The sequence below is a fragment of the Brienomyrus brachyistius genome, chromosome 15 (genome assembly GCF_023856365.1).
Source record: "Brienomyrus brachyistius isolate T26 chromosome 15, BBRACH_0.4, whole genome shotgun sequence".
Lineage (NCBI taxonomy): Eukaryota > Metazoa > Chordata > Actinopteri > Osteoglossiformes > Mormyridae > Brienomyrus > Brienomyrus brachyistius.
Genome location: NC_064547.1, coordinates 22,862,567 through 22,883,254, shown reverse-complemented (window position 1 = coordinate 22,883,254; position 20,688 = coordinate 22,862,567). Strand labels below are relative to the sequence as shown.

The 20,688-nt window shown below is 49.1% G+C and overlaps 1 protein-coding gene across 2 annotated transcripts in view; it reads left to right on the top strand.

Moving 5' to 3' along the window:
- xpr1a (xenotropic and polytropic retrovirus receptor 1a) overlaps positions 1-20,688 on the top strand; it is a 74,993-nt gene that overhangs the window by 32,849 nt on the left and 21,456 nt on the right. For both annotated transcript variants that reach the window (XM_048977319.1, XM_048977318.1), the window contains exons 3-9: positions 13,363-13,464; positions 15,888-16,108; positions 16,204-16,353; positions 16,850-16,933; positions 19,373-19,454; positions 19,550-19,737; positions 20,294-20,473. In XM_048977319.1, coding sequence (XP_048833276.1) covers positions 13,363-13,464; positions 15,888-16,108; positions 16,204-16,353; positions 16,850-16,933; positions 19,373-19,454; positions 19,550-19,737; positions 20,294-20,473 — 1,007 coding nt within the window. The remainder of the gene's footprint in view (positions 1-13,362; positions 13,465-15,887; positions 16,109-16,203; positions 16,354-16,849; positions 16,934-19,372; positions 19,455-19,549; positions 19,738-20,293; positions 20,474-20,688) is intronic.

Genomic DNA, 20,688 nt, shown 5'->3' with positions numbered 1-20,688 from the left:
CGAAACTTCAGTTACTGTTGCATGTGCTGATATGTCAAAACCGTTTTTTTTCTGTACAAATATACACTTACCACACAGATAAATAGCTTTACACATTTCCTTTGACTGCCTTAGTCATACTCTAAGCATGATGGGTAGCACTAAGAATCTTGTATTGTCTTTGCGGGTTTATTGTTTGCTGATCATCACTTTTTCATTTTGGCGCCGGGTAAAATACCCCAGTTCAGTTCCTGCAGGCTTCCCTCTGGGGTTCATATTTTAATTCTCCACAATGGACATTTATCGATTTCGGGCTGCATGGCAGGGGTGTCTCTCAATGCGAAATGTCTAATGAAAGCGCCATCGATTGCTTTTTGATGTCCGGGTAATGATTGCACGTTGGGTTATCGGCTGGTTCGGCCGCTCAGTCATATTCCAGGGAGGCTATAAGAATACAAATAGATCTTTCTTTTTATCAAGGTTCTCTTTTGTGTTGTAGTCGGTGTTTCTGTCTTCGATTTCACAGAATACGATAACATTTAAATCATGGATTTATATGACATGGAGAACTCCACCCAAGAAACCCTCCCACACACACACACACACACACACGCACACACAATCACACACACACACATACACTCAGACCACAGACACCTGCTCATTCGCATGCATGCGCACACACTCATCCAAAAGCGATTGGCCGCCTCGGAGAGAAATCGCTCAGAGACGGTTGCTAATGGCTACAGGGTCCAGGGGAGCGCGGAGCAGGCTGTCCTCGCAGACGGTGCTGCTCTTAGGAGGAAAACAAAGCCGTCATTCAGAGGTTCACGTTACCTGTTAAACGGGAAGTGGGGCCTTTGGACGGGCACATTCAGACGTGCCGGGAAATTGGGAAAACTGGTCGTCCATCAAATGCATGGTACTGAACGCCTGATGGCACTTGTGGTTTTTGATTTTAATGCGCCTTCCTTCATCCTAAATGTCTCCGGCTAATGATGACATGGAAGGACCTTTCCAACCGGGCGCTTTCTCGCCGTTTCCACACCTCGAGGCAGGGGGAGTCGCTCTTATCGGCACCCCCCTCCCCCACCGAGGTGTCCCTCGCTCTTTCTTGTACTGATAAGAGGGACCGAGTCGCCCTTCCCCGTATACGGCCTAAATCCCGATAACTCGTCTGTAGACTGTGCTGTTTATGCCCAGCTGGTTTAAGCTTCTTAGACCAAGGCTCTTAGACTCCGTTTCATCGGAGGCCGTGATTGAAACTCTCCGTAAAGGTGTGAAGAATTTGTCCCTTTCTGGAGTGTTAGCGAGCTCACTTTCCTGGTGTCATACAGACACATAACCCCCCCCCCCCCACACACACACACACACACACACACACACGCACTGTCCCTGCTCTCCGCCCTCCCCCCGGGCCTCATGGTCATGTGTTTTTCATTCCGAATCAGCGAGAGCGCCAGGATCTCCTTCCGCCCCAATGCACTGGCAGGGAGACGGAGGGATGGGAGTGGAGTGGGGGGCTCGATCCCACCCCCCAACCCTCACCCCCCCCTCGCCCATATGCTCATGAAGATATCACAAGCATGAGACACTGCTCAGCGCTCAAAAACGTGAGGTGTCCTCTGTGTTGCTGTTTGATATTGAGGCAACGGGCGACGGTGCCCTTATTAATGTGGGGGCGGGGGGGGGGGGGGGGCGGGGAGTGCTTCTTTGACAAGGCTCAGTCAGGTAATCCGTGGGTATTTGGTCAGCAGTGATTATATGACCAGCCCTCGAACCCACAACCCTAGGAGTGTGAGACTGCGCTGCTCCCACAAGGAAAAGCCTTTATAGTTTTTTTACATAATTCTTTTGCGTGAAATTATGACAGAGTACGACTTTTCCAGCGTGCTTTTCGAGGGCTGAAGGGGTTCATAGTATTTTTTTATCTCTCCACATCACATAGCCGGACTTGTTCGGTAATGGAAGGTTCTAGATTTGGACAGTCGGAGCCCTGAAACGGTGCTTCCTGGGAGGTGGACACTGCTCTGGGGGACACAGCAGAGGTATAGAGTCAGGTATCAGCAGCCAGGCTGTTGTCAACCGTATTAGTGCCTGGTGGTCGTGTGTAAACAGACTCAGGTGTCTGTCACACTGTCACCCCGCCCCCCCACGTGCTGGCAATCCCACACTCTGGACATCTGCTGGAAGCACTCCAATGCTGAGGGTCCTTCCCCTCTGTCAGCTCCTGCCGAGTTGCCGTGATACATTTCCCCACACCCATGTCTGTAAAGTCGATACTCTAGGTCTTTTGGCCTTGTGGGCGGATGTAAACGATGCCTGAGGAGAGAAACGGAGTGGGCACGCCGACCGGAGACCGGCTCTGACAGAGAGGCATGCTGGGACGCAGGCGAGTTGGCCTCGATCCAATGGGATGGCCTTTTCCACGTATCAGAGTACCTAGAAATTAAGTGGAGGAAAATGCTTTAAAACAGGGGTCTCAGACTCAAGTCCTGGGGGGCCGGAGTCCTGTGTAGCTTAGTTCTTTCCCAGTTCCACCACAAATGATTCAGTTCAAGTTCTGAGTGGTAATTAGCACAAGGAGGTGAATCAGGTGAGTCAAATGAGGGGAAACCCCAAACTGTGCAGGGCTCTGACCCTGAAACTCATTCCTGGATCTTCCTGCTCTGTTTCTGAAGCAGAATGCAGCTTATTGACTGGAGCTTATGTGTCCTCATGCAGCATTTCACCTAAGGTCCTGGGATGCAGTTACTAAATATGCCATCATTTTGAAGTTTCCTCGGGGCCAGACAATGACTCGTCTGTGACTTTCCCTCGGTGACATTCCCTGTACCAGCGCGAAGCCGCGCTGACTCACGCGCAGCCGGTCCGCCGCACGCGCCACCGGAGGCAGGCGCCTCATTACCAGCAGCCTCGCCTCACTGCCTCAGCTGTGGCGGCTCCTTCGAAACGAGAACCTCCATCTGAGCCATAAATCTCACCTGTTTTGACGTCGGAGCTGGGGGGTGTGGGCGGTGCATCCCGCCCCCCCCCCCCATCCACCTCGGAAATGTCACTGAATGAGGCGTCAGGATGATTCAGGGTGACGTGCCCCTCATCTAGAGCAAGCAATGTGTTAATCTGACACTATTTCCAGTGCCAGTTACACAGAACAGCATCAAAACACCAGGAACAAGCTTTGAGTTCCTATTCTCATTATTTGCAGATTCTGATGATAGTGTTTTCCCATGTAGCTCCTCCATCCAAAAGCGCTTATCCTGTACAGGATCATGGTGAGCCTGGGGCCGACTCCAAGTAACAAAGGGAGCAAGGCAGGGGACACCCAGGATGGGATGCCAGTCAATTGCAGGGCACACATTCACACAAGACACACCACAGGAATTTTAGAGAAGCCAATTCAGCCCGGTCATATGTTTTTGGACAGCAAGAGAAACACCACACAAGATGGGGAGGACATTCCCGCTCCACACACATACAGTACAACACACACAACACACACAAACACGTGTGTATTCATATCTTTTTGGGGACCGTCCATTCATTTCCATGGGAAAAACCCTAATCCCAACTAGGACGACCTTAACCACTACCCAGCCTTAACCTTAACCTTAAGTAACCAAACAAAATACGAGACTGAAAAAATGTCCCCACAATGTCAAAATAACAGGGTTTTATCATGTTGTAGAGACATTTGGCCCCCACAATGTAATGTTTATCTGACCCCCACACACACACACACACACACACACACCAGGATTTAATCCCCAGCCCTGAAGGTCTGAAACTATAGTACTGCCTTTTTCACTTTTCAAAGAATTCTCAGTGAATATGTTAAAAAAATCTCCTCCAATTCAACTTTGCACTTAAGGGAAGTTAGTAGCTAAAAGTCAAGATGTTTTGTTTCGATGTTTGCTGACCATCTACAGCTTCATGAAGGTGGTTATCAGTCACAAACTGTTTTTTAAACTAGAGGTACCGGCTTCTGCTCATTTCCCATTTAATATCTCTGACACATTCCGTACGATAACACAAACAGTTATCAAAGGCCCTTTGAATGCAGATAAACGAAAGCAGAATGAGGATGGACATGGCGGAAGCCGGGAATCTCATTTCTGTCCGTCCAGCTGAAACCGCCCGGGATCTGGAGCTGAGTGATGGACGGGGATTAGAACTTCAAGTGTGGGCTGTTATCAGCCTGACTTTTCCGGAATCTTTACGCGGGGAGCTGGGCGCGGAGGCGGCGCATAGGCTGGGCAGGATCTTCAATAGAGGCATGCGGAGGCACCGAGAAGCGGCTACACACCGCCACTGACCCCCCCCCCCCCACTGTGCGGACTGCTGATAACGCTTCATCGCACAGCTTTTCGGTTTACCGATTCCTCCTGGGGAAGCCGGACGGTCTGACTGAGCTTGACTGACTTTAGCCTCTAGATAATCAAAATATGCGTGGGATGGGGAAGGCGCCCCGCCGTGCTCCCTATCTGCACCGAACGGGACTCGGGTCGCTGTCTGGTCTGGTTGGGGGCTGTTATCGCGTGCAGGACTGGGTGTCTCATACTGGCAAGATTTGACGCTGGACGTCAAGCTCATCTCTGCAATCAACAGTTTGAGCATCTGTGAGACGGGGTGGGGGGGTGTGTAACGCCAGGGAGCACGAGTGACCTGCAAGCGCAAGGCCAACCTGGGGGAGCGCAGGTTCATGTGTAGACATTGCTGTAGTCACACGGCGCTTGAGTGGTGTCAGGAACAGCAGGGAGTTTCGCAGAGTCCACAGGGGCAGCCAGCTTCATGCATCTGCTGTGCTGCTCTTCTGCGCTTGGGATGTCTGTGGACACTCGGGAAGAGAACTGGTCAATTCTAACTGGGGGTGCGTGACTGACCCAGGTATAAGAGTGAGAGCACCCCAAGTTACAGCTCTCAGGTCAAGTTATGCCCTGGCAGGTCCCCCTCTTTCCTACCTGTGTTTGGTCTGTTTGTTTGAACCCGGAGTCATAAGCCCGCCTCAAGGGGCCTCTCGGATCTCCCCAGGAAGTCCGGACAGTGGCACCAGCAGACGGAAATGTGGGGACCGGCAAACATGCAGGGCCAGCATTTTATGGTCTCGTTATCCTCCTGCCGGAATTCCAAAAACGATAACAGGGACATCTCCGACTTTAAGGAGAACGCAATAATGATGAACATCGGATAACATAATTATGCTACAAATTCCCCTATTTTTTTTATCTACTATAGCGTGGGTAGAGATGAACAAGCAGCTCAGATTGTGTATTCTGGGATTTCCAGAGAGTTTCCTCTTCATAATTGGCTCTGAACTTTCCTTTTTAAGAGACAATGTTCCCAGCGTCCCAGATGTAAGCCGCCCCGTCTAAGGAGACACACAGCGTGGCTTGAGCTTTGGGCTGCCTTTAACGAATATGCACCAACCCGTTATGTTCCCCTTAATGTGATTCTTCATCCTATTAGGCTGCTGCTCTGTTAGGGTTTGTCAGAGAAAGGGGGTTTTATCTGAGCATTCATGGATTTAAGGAACATCCCTTTGTCGTTTTCCGGGAAATGGGTTTTGCATAGACTAAAACTGCTTAAGTCTCATTCAAATTAAAAGACTGGCTTACCATAGCAAGGAAATAGCAAACTTTCTTGTGGAAGCAGTCCAAGTGATTAATAACACTGTCCCTGATTTGTACGTCTTTCCTTGAGCTAACAGTATGACATCATTTCCTGTTTAATCATTTTTATTTTGTGTTTACCAATAGAAAAATAATTGTATATACAGTACTGTGCAAAAGTCTTAGGCAAAGAAAAGAAAATAGTGTTTAAATATTCTTCATGTTGGCATAAAATTATGATATTATGTTTATCAAAGTGTGTTAGCTTCACCATTTCAAAAGCCCTCTTTAGATTCACCCCAGTATTTTCAGCAAACGTCCAATACACCAGTGTATTGTCTCGAAAAGCACCCCACCTTGTTTGACTAATCGATACCTCATTGAGTTATATAAGTAATTAAATTAGGCTAATTAATTAATTGAGCTGCTGGTGAAACTCATCGTATACATGGAATGGCTGAGTTGCCCCTAGGAAGAAAATCGGGATGCAAAGTGGTGATCATCTAGCCATCGAGCAAGATATCAGTAATTTTTTGAGAATGAAAGAAATGTGTTACTGCTTGCATATTTTCTATAGTTAAATTGTGGGTTTTTTTTTGTGCAAACACACACTTAATACCCAGGAAAATGACTTTGAACATTTTCTTTGACTGCCTTAGACTTTTGCACAGTTATGTATATAAGCAACTTTATACACTGTACATTTTTTTCACTGTGACAAACAGATAGATTAATGGAGATATATATATATATATATATATATATTAACACACACACACAAAAATACATTTTTAATGACTCGTGAAAGTGTGAGCTCGTGCAGTAATTAAGGTGCAGATGTTCATTAGAACTTCGCTGACATGTGACATGATCCTACCCTAGTCAGACTCGCACGGCCTCCCCACACCACCTCGTCGGCCAGCTCACTGATGGCTGAAGCTGGCATCGACTCCGGGTCTCTCATCAGTCGTGACTCTTCTCAAACATTCAGGATCGCCCAAGCCGTCCCAGTGCCCCTGGGAGTACTGTCGCCAGTGCCACGGCATGCAGTTCGGTTCCGTTGGACCCGCTGCTGTTCCTTTAAGGGAGCGTCTGCATGCCGAGCAGCTCTTTCCGGGTGCGGGCCGGGCCTCGGCCAGCTTGTGTTCATGCTCTGTCGGCCAGCCGTGACCAGGATCGTGGTTCGGGTGGGAGGCAAGTGGCATCTCTGTCCCAGAAAGCACTTTCAATTGCTTGGGTGTTCCCAGCATGCCTTTGGGACCGGTGTGCATTTCAGCCATTTCAAACAGCCCTCCTGTGTGCTGCGGTAGGATGGGCAGTGGGTTAAGATCAAGGTCCCTATCAAGGACCACCAACCTCTAAGTAACATGTCACTTACAGGCTGTGCTCTATCTAAAGCAGTGTTTCCTCAGGGACCCACAGACAGTCCACATTTTTGCTTCCTTTGGACCTGGGAGGGAGCAAAAATGTGGACTGACTGTGGGTCCCCGAGAACTGAATTGGGAAACAGTGATCTAAAGCATATAGAAGTTAAACATGTGGAAGTATCTTGTTTGTCGTGTCCCCTCGCTCCGGGTCTGTGCTGCCTGGGATACGTTCCAGGCCCCCCTGCGACCCGATGCTAGATAAGCGGTTGGAAGATGGGTAGATGGATAGATTCTAGGCAGGAAAAAACTCAGATGTCATCCAGATTCCATACTGGTTATCCAGTGCTGGGCCGCAGTGAGCCTGGAAGTAATGCCAGCAAGGGGAGGATACAGGAAAAGCCAGGATGGGATTCCAGCTCACCACAGGGCACATGCAGACACACACTGCGGACCATTTAGAAATACCAGTTTGCCTAAGCGCAGGCTTTTGGACTGCAGCAGAAACTGGAGACGAAATACAAACAATACCCAGGGATCCACAGAATGGGGGGGGAGGGGCGAGTTTCGAACCCACAACTAACTGGACGCATCACTACCAACAGAGCAACAATGCTGCCGTTAAGTCAGACAACTTTTGAAATTAGGCAAATTTATGTTAATATGTATATATTTATGTCATCTTGGCTTACTAATACACAAAATAAAAAAAATTCAAATCACGGCTAATCTTTGCAGTCTTGCATATCACGCACATTGAGCCAGACACACAGTGCCCCCCTCAGATAGGAATCTCACACGTGGCATGTACGGTCGCTAATCCATGCCTTATTTATAACTTTCCACAGATGAATGTGCTGTGGGGTGATGGGTTTTATTGAGTAGCGAGCTGCTGAATCTTTTATAACGTTGCCTGAGCCGCGTAGTCAGTTTAATATCCCCAGCGCACCCCCATGCTACGCCCCCCCCCCCCCCCTTTCTGGCCCACTTTTGAAGTCCGTTTGGTACCCCTTCTGGAGTGAGCGCGTCTTCCTGCCGTTAATGTGTTCATCTAGTGTGTGGCTGCGGACTGCTGTCACACAGACACCCGCGACCCAGGGTCACACAGTGCCCCCCCCGCCCCCCCCCCCCATTTGCTCCATCCTGCAGTTTCTGTTGGCGCTTTCAGTCCATCATAGTTATTTGTGCTCTGGGTCTGCTTGCCTATTAAATGTACATTTTTAATGGACCCCCAAGCCACCTCCCCCCACCCCCCAGAGCTGGATGATTGTTGGAATTAATTGTGGCCGGAGGGTGAATGAAGAGGGGGGGCTGAACGGGAGGTGGGGGACTGGTCTTTGTTCCCTTTCCTTACGTCTGTATTGGATGGGGGGTGTGAGGGTAGGGGGTGGTGCGGATGCGCAGATTTGGCCCAGCCCCGCCCATCCTTACAGTCAGGCAGGCGGGCGGGGCGCTGCTCGCGTGTGCGGGGATGAGTCCTGCTCTTTCAACATACAGCCCCAGGCACCAATCAAATTATTACTCTGATTAATTATTCACTGCTGACTTCAAGCTGCAGGTCTGCATCCTGTCGCTATGAAATCCACAGCCGAAGGAATGTTTATGAAGAAAATGGCCTCACGAACAGACAGAGCCTTGCGACAAGAACAGTCATCTGTGTTATGGCATTCCAGCTCCTCGGTCAGATTCATCTACAGCCGTTGAATGTATCTGAAAGCCCTGCCCATTATCCTAGAGGATGCTGGGTATTGACCTTTAACCTCCACCTCTGTCATGCCAAGAAACAAAGCCAGAGAGGATCATAAACGCTGCACAGTAAAATTATTATAAAAAATGTAAAAGTATTATTATTAAATTGTTAGGTAAAAAAATTATAAACAACCTACATGGACTGGATAAATGCCTGGGTGATGGATAGATAAATTATGAATTATAAAATAATAAAGTCAAATATACAATTATGTATGCATTTTTTAAATAATAAAGTGCCATACTTAATGAATTCTACGACATCTACTGAATATCTGCTAAATGAATAATAAATAAAATGCTGGGAACAATTGTGTTTTGTGGGGGGAAGGGATTGAATTTATGTGTTTCTGAATTCTGAGTGCTGACCCCCCCCCCGCAGATACCAGCCTTGATGGCGTGCCTTAGTGAACAGCGTGTGAAAGGCATTACTTCCCATCCCACCTCAGTCCCACATGGGGGAGGACCGGGAGAATGACAAGGATGGCTGAAAAAGCCCCGCCCTCACAGAATGCCCGCTGAGGTCGGGGGGGGCTTCAGGCCGGTGGGGAAAGCGTGCTCTGCTTCCTCATCCCTTATTTATGGAGGGGATGGGGTGTTATTGTACATCCTGTTGGAAATATCTGCCTGGTTTGTTGTTGGACGTTTTTATTAATTAGATGATGGTGCGATCTCTAACGTGTCTTCGTATCATGTTGCTGTAACGTAGCTGTTGCCCCCCTCCCGTTGTAAAAATCCTCCCCAGGGTTGTGACCTTTTATCGAGCATGAGTAGTGGCCCCCCAGTGCTCCTCTTACTCGTGGTGGTTCTGAGGGTCCATTCTCGAACTCTGGTTCGAGCTTCTGGCCCACGTTAGCGAGGGAGGGGTCTGAGGGCACCATGCAGCCGTGGCGCTGTCCGGGGTGCTGAAGCAGCCCCCTGTGCCGTTATCCGCGCCGCGGATTTGGGCCTGGGCTGCGTTCCTGCTCCCTGATTCTCACTCGCAGACTTACTTACACGCGGACCTTTTGTTTACTCGGGTGTGTTTGTCTTACACACTCACACAAAGAAGCGTTTGCCGCTACCTCTGAATGCGAACGTGCCTCTCACATCCCGACGAGGCTGCGTCGGCCATCACAGCCGACAGGTCGAAACACAGAAAAGCAATAACGAGATTGGGGGCGAGGGGCGTAGAGAACAGCCAAATCCCAGAAGGCCTCTCTCATCTTGAAGGCTGCAGTCAGTCTCATTCAGCTTTGACTTATTTAAGAAGGCAGCCGGCCCACATATCGGGGGTGGGGGTGGGGTGGGGAGGGGGAGGAAAGGTTTGGAAGCAATATAGGTGAAATAAACCCCCCTCTCCCAGCAGCCGGAGCGGCAGACTCTCGCACAGGATTTGCGGTCGGGGTGAAACCCCTGCAGTCTTTCCTTTGACTACAGATGGAGTGGGGGGAGGCACTGTAATGGCGAGGGGGAGGGGCTGGAGAGTCACAGGTGGGCAGAACAAAGGCAAACATCCAGGCTGAGGATATTCAACCACAGAACTGTTTTTTAAGCCGTGAAACCAGCAGTTTGGCAACATAGTGAACGCCCCCCCCACCCCGCATAGAAATCTGATTAAGAGAGAGAAGTCAGCCCTCCTCAGCAGCCCCGCCCCCGGCACCAGTGTCACCGTGGTGACAGTGCATCAGGGCATCTGAGACTTCACAGCCATGGGAAGGACGAGGCAGGCAGCCAAGGAGAGCCAATAGGTCGGCTTTCAGAGGTGCGGGGGTCGCTGGGGAGCAGTCCGTGTGACGTGTGGGAACCGGAGAACCTCAAGGAAACCGGAATGTGCTCAGGGAGGTGAGGCGAGTCCCACGTGCCGACCTGGGGCCAGGCTCGCTCCCTCAGCTAGGGAGCCATCGACCTGCCAGCTGCCGCTCCAATCCGATTGGTGCCTCGGTATGCGAATTTTAATGAAGGCGGGGCTTTGGGAAAGGTCACAGGTTGCTTGGCTGCAGGAGGCTCTTAATGGCCGCTGTGAGCTGAGTGTGCAGCATGTCGCTGCAGGAGCTCCCCGCAGGGGCCTCCTCATTGTCTAGCCGCCCGCGAGGCTGTGTCTGCGGACCGCTTCTCTGTGCCGCTGCTGCCATGGGGACTGGGGCTGCCACTCCCTCTCTTCTTTCATTCTACCACCGTTTGCCCCCCCTCCCCTCCGATATCTGCTTCCCACCCACCCTGCTTCTCCGTGTCTATTGTCTCCCGCCTCACGCCACCCAAGAACTTGTTTACAAACAGTACGTCCGGCTCCGCACGCCTCCAGTGGGGGTGGGGCGGAGGCTGCTAAGACCTTCTGAACCACCCGGCCCACATCCCGCTTCAGCCGGTCTGTGTGAACCCCACCCACATCCCCTCACGTTAAGGTCACTGTCAGACTTCACAAAGGTGTGTTTGTATGGGTTGATGCTCATAGCTGCCCCCTGCAGGTCAATAACAACATCACAGCCCTTTACAATTTGCATAATCATCCCAGTTATGGCTGGAGACTCAATGTTGCACATTTAAAGTTAATGTTAATTGTGTCATATAATTCATGTTATCACATCATTAAATGGAAATTAAACTGTGGAAATAGAATGGCAGTTTTTCTTTAGCGTTCAATAATAACGAATGTAGTTATCATGCTAATCGCTAAAAATGACAGAATTACTGCCATAGCTAAATTAATGTCCATAATAATTTTTAAGACCACCCTCCACCCATCTATATGAAGAATCCATTTCTGTTTTTCCTTCATTCATTCCTTGGGTTTTCACTCAGGGGGCATGGAGAGGAGGTAGGCAGAGTATGATGGGCTGATCTGGAAAGTGACCTGCAGTCCCAGAATGTCCTCATTAAAGTTTCAGGAGCTTACTTGACGTCTCCCAGCATACATTCAGGCACCGCAAATGAGTGCCTGGTTGCTTATGACCCTGAAACTGTGACTCGGTCATGCATTACAGCAGTGAGCGTAGCACACTGCAGTCCAGTGGGTTCTTCCGGACCAAAAGGCCTACTTTACACGCTTATTGCTTCCCTGTTATGCCCACAGTGGTAATCCTTCCTTAGGGCTTGGTATAGGTATAGGTTTTTTTACCATTACCAATCAGATTGTAGAGGAGGTTGGTCCAAGCAGCTAGAGGAGGTGGGACAGACCAAGATTTCTGATTGGTTGGTCTCGTCTCCTCTAGTTGCTTGGACCCACCTCCTCTACAATCTGATTGGTTATCTCTCTGAACCAATCTTTTTTTTTTTTCCTCTGTAAGTAAAACTCCCATGGGTGTTTTTTTCTGTTTGCTTACCTTCCATTGGCACCGTGACTTTAAGAGTCACAGTCCCATCCATGCCAAATGCCTGTGCGATCAGGGCTGACTCACGGCAGCAGATGCCCTTCAAGTGGCGAGTTCAGTGCCAGCAATTGATCGCATAGGTTCACATAGATGATGAAGGCTGGATCACTGCCAGGTCAATCTGCCATTAAAATTAGCTGCTAAAAATGGCCAGTGCCCAAAAACATCCTCACATGTGGACTGGTGGCATCTTGCTGCACCAGAGATTTGAAGGTTTATGCTCTTCAAATTCAACCAAGTCCACAATGTGGGCCATAACAGTACTTCACATAGATCCATCCATCCGTCCATCCAGCCACTTACCCAGTACAGGGTGATGGGGTAGGTTTGGGGGGGGTGAGCTTGGAGCCGATTGCAGGAAGCACAGGACACATATGATCACACACTTGGGGAGATTGTGGTATATACCAATTTATACCTATTTATAGCAATTTATATACCAATTTACACAATATTAATTATTTATCATGCTGGACCTATCTGTATTTTATCAACTCATTTACCATATTGCATGTTCAAACCATTTCCAGTGAGCCAGTTGCTCTAGGATTCATGGAAGTATTAAAAACCAGTTTAAAACCAGTTCACAGCATAAATGCATGATGTTTTTTAAACATATCGATGGGCACTGAGACTAAGAATATTAATGCTTTGAAAATTACATAGTTTTACTGTGCGTGGGCAAATCAGAGTACATGTAATGCATGTCTGATGGGGTAGCGCGGGGGAGGCCTTCAAAAAGCCAATTCCTTTCAGCCAGATCCTTTCAGTACATACCAGAGGTAATACTGCGTTTTGGGTACAATAGATGTAATGTCATGTGATTGCGATTAGAAGACTGTTATGCTGTTATGTTGGCTTCCTGACCACCTATTAACCACTTATTCTCTCTCTTCCCTCTCTCCCTCTCTCTCTTCTCCCTCCCTCTCCCCTTCTCTGCTCCCTCTTGTTCACTCTTTCTCTCTCCTCCCTCTCTCTCTTTCTCTTTCCTCCCTCTCTCGCTCTCTGCTCCCTCTTGTCCTCTTTCTCTCTCCTCCCTCTCTCCCTTTCTCTCTCTCCTCCCTCTCCTTGTCATCCCTTTCTCCCTCTTTCCTCCCTTTCGTCCTCTCTTTCTCTCTCCTCCCTCTCTCCTCCTCTGCTCCCTCTTGTCCTCTCTTTCTCTCTCCTCCCCCTCTCTCTGTCCTCCCTTTCTCCCTCTTTCCTCCCTCTCATCCTCTCTCACTTTTCCCTCCCTCTCTCCTCCTCTGCTCCCTCTTGTCCTCTCTTTCTCTCTCCTCCCTCTCTCCCTCTCTCTCTCCTTTCTCTCTGCAGTCACAGATGAAGACACTGTCAAGAGGTATTATGCTAAATTTGAAGAGAAGTTTTTTCAGACATGTGAGAAGGAACTTTCCAAAATCAACACATTTTATTCAGGTAATTCGTTCTGAGTGATGAGTATTCATCAAAATGTTTCAGTCATTCTTTTGCTTAGTAAATACCTCAGTGATGAAACCAGTGGATGGATCTGGATAAAACCTTAACTGGGGGACTTTCTGATATGATCGACAGCCCTAGTGCTACATTTGGGATGCTCTTGAGGTGAACCTGATCTTTATGGAGTTTTAGCAAACATTGGTGCCCCCCTGATCAGTACCCCCCATACATGAAGTGCGACATGATGTATGCATTCGCTGCACTACTGAAGACGGGAGCTATAAAAATGTAATAAAAGTGCAATTTGTTCTGTCTCTCGTAACTTACCCTGCAAAGGCTGTGGTCATTTGGCCAACCACAGGGCTGAAATCAATAATAGATATATCCAATTTCCAGTCCGTGCATTTATTCTGTGTCCACCCTTGATGCATGCACGCATGCACACACGCATGCGCACATGCACTCACACGCGCACACACACACGCACACGCATGCACGCACACGCATGCACGCACACACGCACGCACGCATGCACACACACACTGTCTGGCCGTGTAAGAAATTGCATGTTCAGCAGCTGTTGTCAGAAATCACTGCCGATATTACGGTCTGCCCAAGAGGATTGGGCCCAGGGAGAGTCTTAAACCACCCCCCCTAACAGCTCCTCTTTAGGGGACAGTTTGGTGGGAACTGAGTCTCTGGCTGTTTTAGGTCTCCATGTACTACCTATTTGTTACCTAGATTACAGACATCGATGTATTAAAATCTCTGGCAATTTACAATTATAGTAATTATATTGCCTGATTTTGCACAATATCTTCTCGTTTTTGATCATTTGCCAATTTCAGAGTGAGATTCACCTCCCACGACAAATGCGTTTCCGGCAGTTTTCAGTGTCTGAAAGGGGTCGACGACCCCATTAATCCATCCTTTACAAGTGAAATTTAAAATGCATCCCTGCTTTTTTAAAAGATAAAAATGTATGCTCCCTTGCCGGGTGCGTGATCTGGAAGCTGCTTTATTAATGCTGACGCTTCAAAAGAAACTGGACCGGCATCCCAGACAGTTAATCCTGTGCCGCTCACATCTCCGTCTGCATCTCCGTGCCCCAGACACCCCTGTCTGAAGCAGTAGGCTGTTGCTGCTCGCTCTCTCTCGCTCCACATGCTGAGGAAAGGGGGAGCCCCATCTGAAATTTCTGTACTATTGCCAAGCATATTATCACCCCGTTCTGCTGAGAAGAGTCACTGCCTTGTTTGTTGTTGTATGTTTCATAGTAGTGGATTCATTTTGCTCTGGAGATGTCATTATAAATATAGGAGCACTTCTAAGTTTGCCGTTTACTGTTTGATGGGTCTTCATAGTCATTTCGGGTTAATCCAGATTACTCGATTTGGATTCACATTGAATTTGGATTAATGCTGAATCTGTTTTCTTGCTGGGCTTTTTCACGCACTGGGGCGGCACTTCTGCTTCCCTGCTCTTCCAGAGAGTTCTCCAACAGGCGACCTATGAATAGAGCTGATTGCACAGTGAGCTGGGCCGTTGGGAACGAGGGCATGGATTTCTGGCGGGGTGGGGGCAACTGGGGTGTGTGCCGATAGGCTTGCTGAGGCAGCCCAGAGAGTGTCTAAGAATGTGTCACCGGAGACGCGCTGGGGGAGGGGGGGGGCTGAAAAAGCCAATATGCCCTTTCCGTTTCCATGTAATAAAGGATCCCGCTGCTGCTTTGCGAGGGGGCACCCATTTACCCCTGTCAGAAACTCACACCGGGGGCCCCATCACCCTGACAGCATGGATTCCAAGGCACCGTCATTGGCTGGCTGCCCCCCCTAGCAGTCAAAGTGGAGTAAAACTATACCGATGTCTGTCTCCCCAGTCCCAAAATAGTTTATTTGCTCATGGGAAAAGGACCGTAGGGCTTCAGCATTCAAATGTAGTTCTGGTACCTTTGCATTTATAAGTTTGCATAGTTACACTGGTTTTCCACATGAACAATTTGTTGATGGATTTTTTTTTTTAAAACACTGGATCACATCTGTGAAGTTTGTAATCAGAGTTTAATTTGATAGGCTAGTGCGGCGGCCACGCACCTCCAGAGCAGGGGGTTAGAATCTGGCCCCGGGTTCTGTTTGTGTGGAGTTTGTGTGTTTCCTGTGTGCTTGTGTGGACATTCCTTATAAAGGTTGTGCGTTGTGTCTCGCCTGATGGGCTGGCATCCCTCTCCAGGGTGCCCTGAGCCCTGGGCTTCCATTGGATGCACTCCGGGCGAACCATGACCCACTTTCAGATAAGCAGGATGGATTTCATCGGCATGTTACTGTGTTACATTTGCCCAGCATGGTTGGTTAGAACTTTAGCAGTAAACTGAGCAGTGATTGGTTAATGGCGTCCATGAACGTGTGGCCGGTTCTCCTCCACAGAGAAGCTGGCGGAGGCCCAGAGGAGGTTCGCCACGCTTCAGAATGAGCTTCAGTCTTCTCTGGACGCCCAGCGGGAAAGCAGTGCACCAGGCCTGCGGCGGCGACGCAAGACCGTGTTCCACCTCTCGCACGAGGAGCGCGTCAAGCACCGCAACATCAAGGACCTCCAGCTGGCCTTCAGCGAGTTCTACCTCAGCTTGATCCTCCTGCAGAACTACCAGGTTCGCTCCATGTTCCGGTCTCCTCCAGGCACTCGCACCATCTTCCCTCTTCTCTGTTGCCGTATGGTTCCAAGTCTATCCAACTTGTCCTCCAGAACCTGAATTTCACTGGTTTCCGGAAGATCCTGAAGAAGCATGACAAGATCCTGGAGACGCAGCGGGGCGCTGACTGGCGCGTGGCCCACGTGGAGGTGGCCCCCTTCTATACCTGCAAGAAGATCACACAGCTGATCTCAGAGACGGAGGTACTGCTCCGCAGCACAGCGGCGCCCGCTAGACTCCTGGTTTAATCACATACGAAAAAACATATGAAATGAACCTGCATCAAAGTCCCCAAAATAGAGATAAGTAGCAGTGTTCCCTTACTGTAATGTGCCTTGTTGGTCAGATAGCACAGACATCCCGGCATTGGCTGAGGTTAGGTGATGAGGCCTCCATCCACCCGCAGGCCCTTCTTCACATAGACCCCAAAACACTAAACTACACACCCCTGCACCTTACTTTAGCCTTTTTGCAAAGGAGGAAAGTTCAGGTTCAGAAAGTAAAAATACAGACCAAAATTTTTTTTCCAACCAGCCAGTATAAAGAGTAACAGTCACAGAGTACTCAACTGGTTGGTTGAAACAAAATCTTGATCTGGATTTGCCTCTGCCTTTTTGTTTTGCAAATATAGCAAATTGCAGTGTTTTGGCCAAGCTATGGGGTCATATTCTAACATTTGCTTTGTTTTTCGACCTGCAGGCCCTGGTGACCACCGAGCTGGAGGGTGGCGATCGGCAGAAGGCCATGAAGAGGCTGCGAGTCCCCCCGTTGGGAGCTGCTCAGGTGGGAGCTCCACACAGGAAACCAGCAATTGTGAAGAAACCCATTTCTGGGTTTTAGGCCCAGGTCTCGCAGGTTCCTCTGCAGTTCCCTCCAGGAGGCTCCTATTGGGCCATGGTCTCCTTTCCTGCTCATCTCCTCTTTCTCTGTCTGTGGACGGTGCCAACGTCATATCGATCGTCTAATCAGAGGCTCCTGCAGCCTGCTGAATGTGCGCCAGCTAAGCTCAGGAGGGGAATTAGGAGGGAGGAGTGGTCTACATCACATCAGCACATCTTTCAAACCTACTGCAGTGTCTATATCACTGACACGCCACCTTTGCTTAGTCATGGGGTCCCCCGGGGGCACATTGGCCTGTGTTCCTGTGCTGCTACTAAGCTGTTCACATTTTCTCTTAAATTAAGAGGCTAGGGCTATGGGTTCAGGATTTAGACACATCAAAGGGGCATCATTATTGTAAGTGCCCCAGGTAAAAGACATTTAACGACGTAGGTAGGATTAGGCTAAAAAAAACAAAAAATCACATAGCCCATCTGTCAGGGGTGATTCAAGCAAGGGGGCTTGGCCCTCTGAATAAAGAAAGGATCCCACTTAACCCCCCCCCCCATTTAAATCTGCAGAGTGGGAAGGTCCATCATGATAAAGTTTCCTAAGGATACCACCCGAAACATACCAAGAAATTCTGGGCCAAGCTGATAAAATGTCATTCCCGCTCCCCATCCAGTTTCACCTATAATTATATGTTTTCGAGGATCCCTGTAAAGTGCTGCCCTCCCTTGAATCTTCCAGGGTGTCAGTGCCCCTCTGACGCCACTGGACACGATGACTAAAAGAGCGACAACGGGAAGAAGCTGACAGAAATATAATCTAGTGTTGGTGTCAGAGGTGTCTGGGTCAGATTGGGTTTACTTTGGGTCAACTTACACATCATCCATAAGGGACATTTGCAATGAATGAACAGCCTTAGTCCTATGACTCCATTCCAAAGATAGCTGCACCCCATTCCGCCTAACTGTTATCCAACCAGAGAACAGCGATCGCATATCTGTTCACAATTATCACCGCTATAATGCTATCCAAACAATTTGGCTCTTTATGTAGTTGGAACTTCTTAGTTGTCCAGCACCATTCCTTTGTTAATAAGTAAGCTTGGAGCAAAATTAGATGTGTATCTAGCCGTTGTGCTCGTACCTCTTCCAGAGACGTGACCAATCGTGCTTGTTGCTGTGTTTCAGCTGCTGGATTAATCACAGGATGGGGCTCCTACCTCAGACGCACTCATTCCATTAGAGTTAGAGCCCCAAATTTATCCAGATTTATCTGGCTCACTAAGTAGCTTCACTGGTTGGACATGTTCGGTCTCCGTCTCCCGTCTCCATGATCTTCCTTCAGCTCCGGTTCTCTCCGGTGTCACTTCAGGCAATTTCCTGTGCCCGATGTGTATCTTGAAATCTCTGCATAGGCGTGGCGGTAAATATTCACTTGAGTGCTTGGCTAATTGTGTGGCCTGAAGCTGAGACTGTATCTAAAAGGCTGCTTATCATACAGCCGTTTGTGTTCAAGGTCTGCGGTTAATATTGTTTTTCTGGGCCAACATGGGGCTGCTACCTCACACTTCCTGAGTCGGGGGTTTCCGTGTTGTGCAGGCTTCCTTCTAGAGTCCAAAAATGTCCTCAGACACATTGGCATGTCTAAACTGTCCATAGCGTGTGGATGTGTGTCCTATGATTGCTTGACTTCCTACCCCAGTGTGGCCTGCACATCCTGAGATGTGACTCTCCATGAGATGTGCATGTTGATGAGGATGGACTGATGAGTACTAGTGCTCTAATTTCAGGCCGTGGTGTCCCAACCAGGGTCTAGGGCTGTTACATTACTGGGTCTATGAGTTTTGCTTCACTTTCAAAGCTCTGTGAGGATTTCAAGATAATGGACTAGAGGACCCGGTTGCTGTGGAGATGTTTTTTTCTGCTAGTCCTGTAAGGAGAGACAATAGCCAGCAGTTCTGAGGTTGCCATGGCTTCTTGGTCACATGGGGCCAGACCGTGTATCAAAGGAGCAATTGTGAGGCACACCTGGTACGGGGGGGGCTCTTACAAACCTTCCATTGATGTTGTTTTCCCTCTCACTCCAAAACTGCAGGTGTGAATCGGGGGTGGGGGGGTCAGGCCTCTGCATGTGTTCCTGTTTTTGGTGAAGTGCTCAGCTCCGTACTCCAGAATAATAGAACCCTTCAGATATGGGGAAAAATGGGCAGCAGTGAACATCTCCGTAAATGAAATCATTTTATTTTATTTTATTTATCTCAAGATCAGTATCAAAGAAAACAAATTAATCAGCTGCTGTTCCAGCGTAACGTTCCGGGAGCTGCCCTGCTCTGAGCTTCGCAGTGCTTGACCCTCAGGGACGGTCCTCTTACAACCGTTTGTGTTGCCCTTCCAGCCGGCACCATCTTGGACCACCTTCCGTGTTGGGCTCTACTGTGGAGTCTTCATCGTCCTGGCGGTGTCCTTCATCCTTACAGGTATGGCCGATCTCTCTCTTTATATCACCTTCAGTGATACGCGGATGCCAACCATGGCTAACACTGACTGTTGAAATGACCTCGTTCTCACCCAGGCGTTGTGCTGATTAAGAACAGTAACATCTGGCCCCTGGTTCGCCTTTACCGCGGCGGCTTCCTGCTTATCGAGTTCCTCTTCCTACTGGGCATTAACACCTACGGCTGGAGGCAGGCTGGGGTCAACCACGTGCTCATTTTCGAGCTGAACCCTCGCAGCAACCTGTCCCATCAACATCTTTTTGAGGTAAAAGAAGGAGGAGCCAAGGCCCTGGTTAGGGATTGGCTGAGCCATCAGTGGACAACTTGAGGCAGTTTGTGGGCAGGTACAGCACGGGGCTCCATTACAGCACACAGTCAGGCACCACAAATAAGTGCTTAGCTGCTTATGACTCAGAAATTGAGACTCGTGGATTGCGACAGTTAGCATAGCACTTTGCAGTGCAGTGGGTTCTTCCGGACTAAAAGGCCTACTTTATACGCTTAATACACCCCTGTTACGCACACAGAGCCCTCTTAAAGTGGTAGTACTACCTTAGAACTTAGCTGTGGGTTTTTTTCACTTGCGGGAGTTTTACTTACGCAATAATGTTCTGAGGGCAGAAGGAAAAATGGTTGATTCAGAGAGATAACCAATCAAGTTGCAGAAGAGGTAGGTCCAAACAACTAGAGAAGATGGGACACAGCATCTGACTGGTCGGTCCCACCTCCTCTAGTTGCTTGGACACACCTGGAAACCAGGGATTTCTCTATTAGCCCAGCAGGAGTGACACCATGTGACCTGTCTGACCTGCTCCCTGCAGATCGCAGGGTTCCTTGGGGTGCTATGGTGCATCAGCATCCTGTCCTGCCTGTACTCGGAGTACACCTCGCTCCCCATGCAAGTGAACCCGCTGATTCTGTACGGCTTCATGCTCCTCTTCCTCGTTAACCCCCTCAAGACTGGTTACTACAAGTCCCGCTTCTGGCTGCTGAAGCTGCTGGTGAGTCCTGCCCAGCAGCCTGCTCCTCACTGCACATCACATTGCATTTATTTAGCAATCGCTTTTATCCAAAACAGGCCAGACAATCTCCTGAGCAATTGGGATTAAGGGCCTTATTCAACAGTGAAACTGTGACATCCCTCTGCCAGCCATTGGATTTGAGCCAACAACCTTCTGATGAGTCCTAACCCAGATAAAGAGCCCCATTGCTGCCC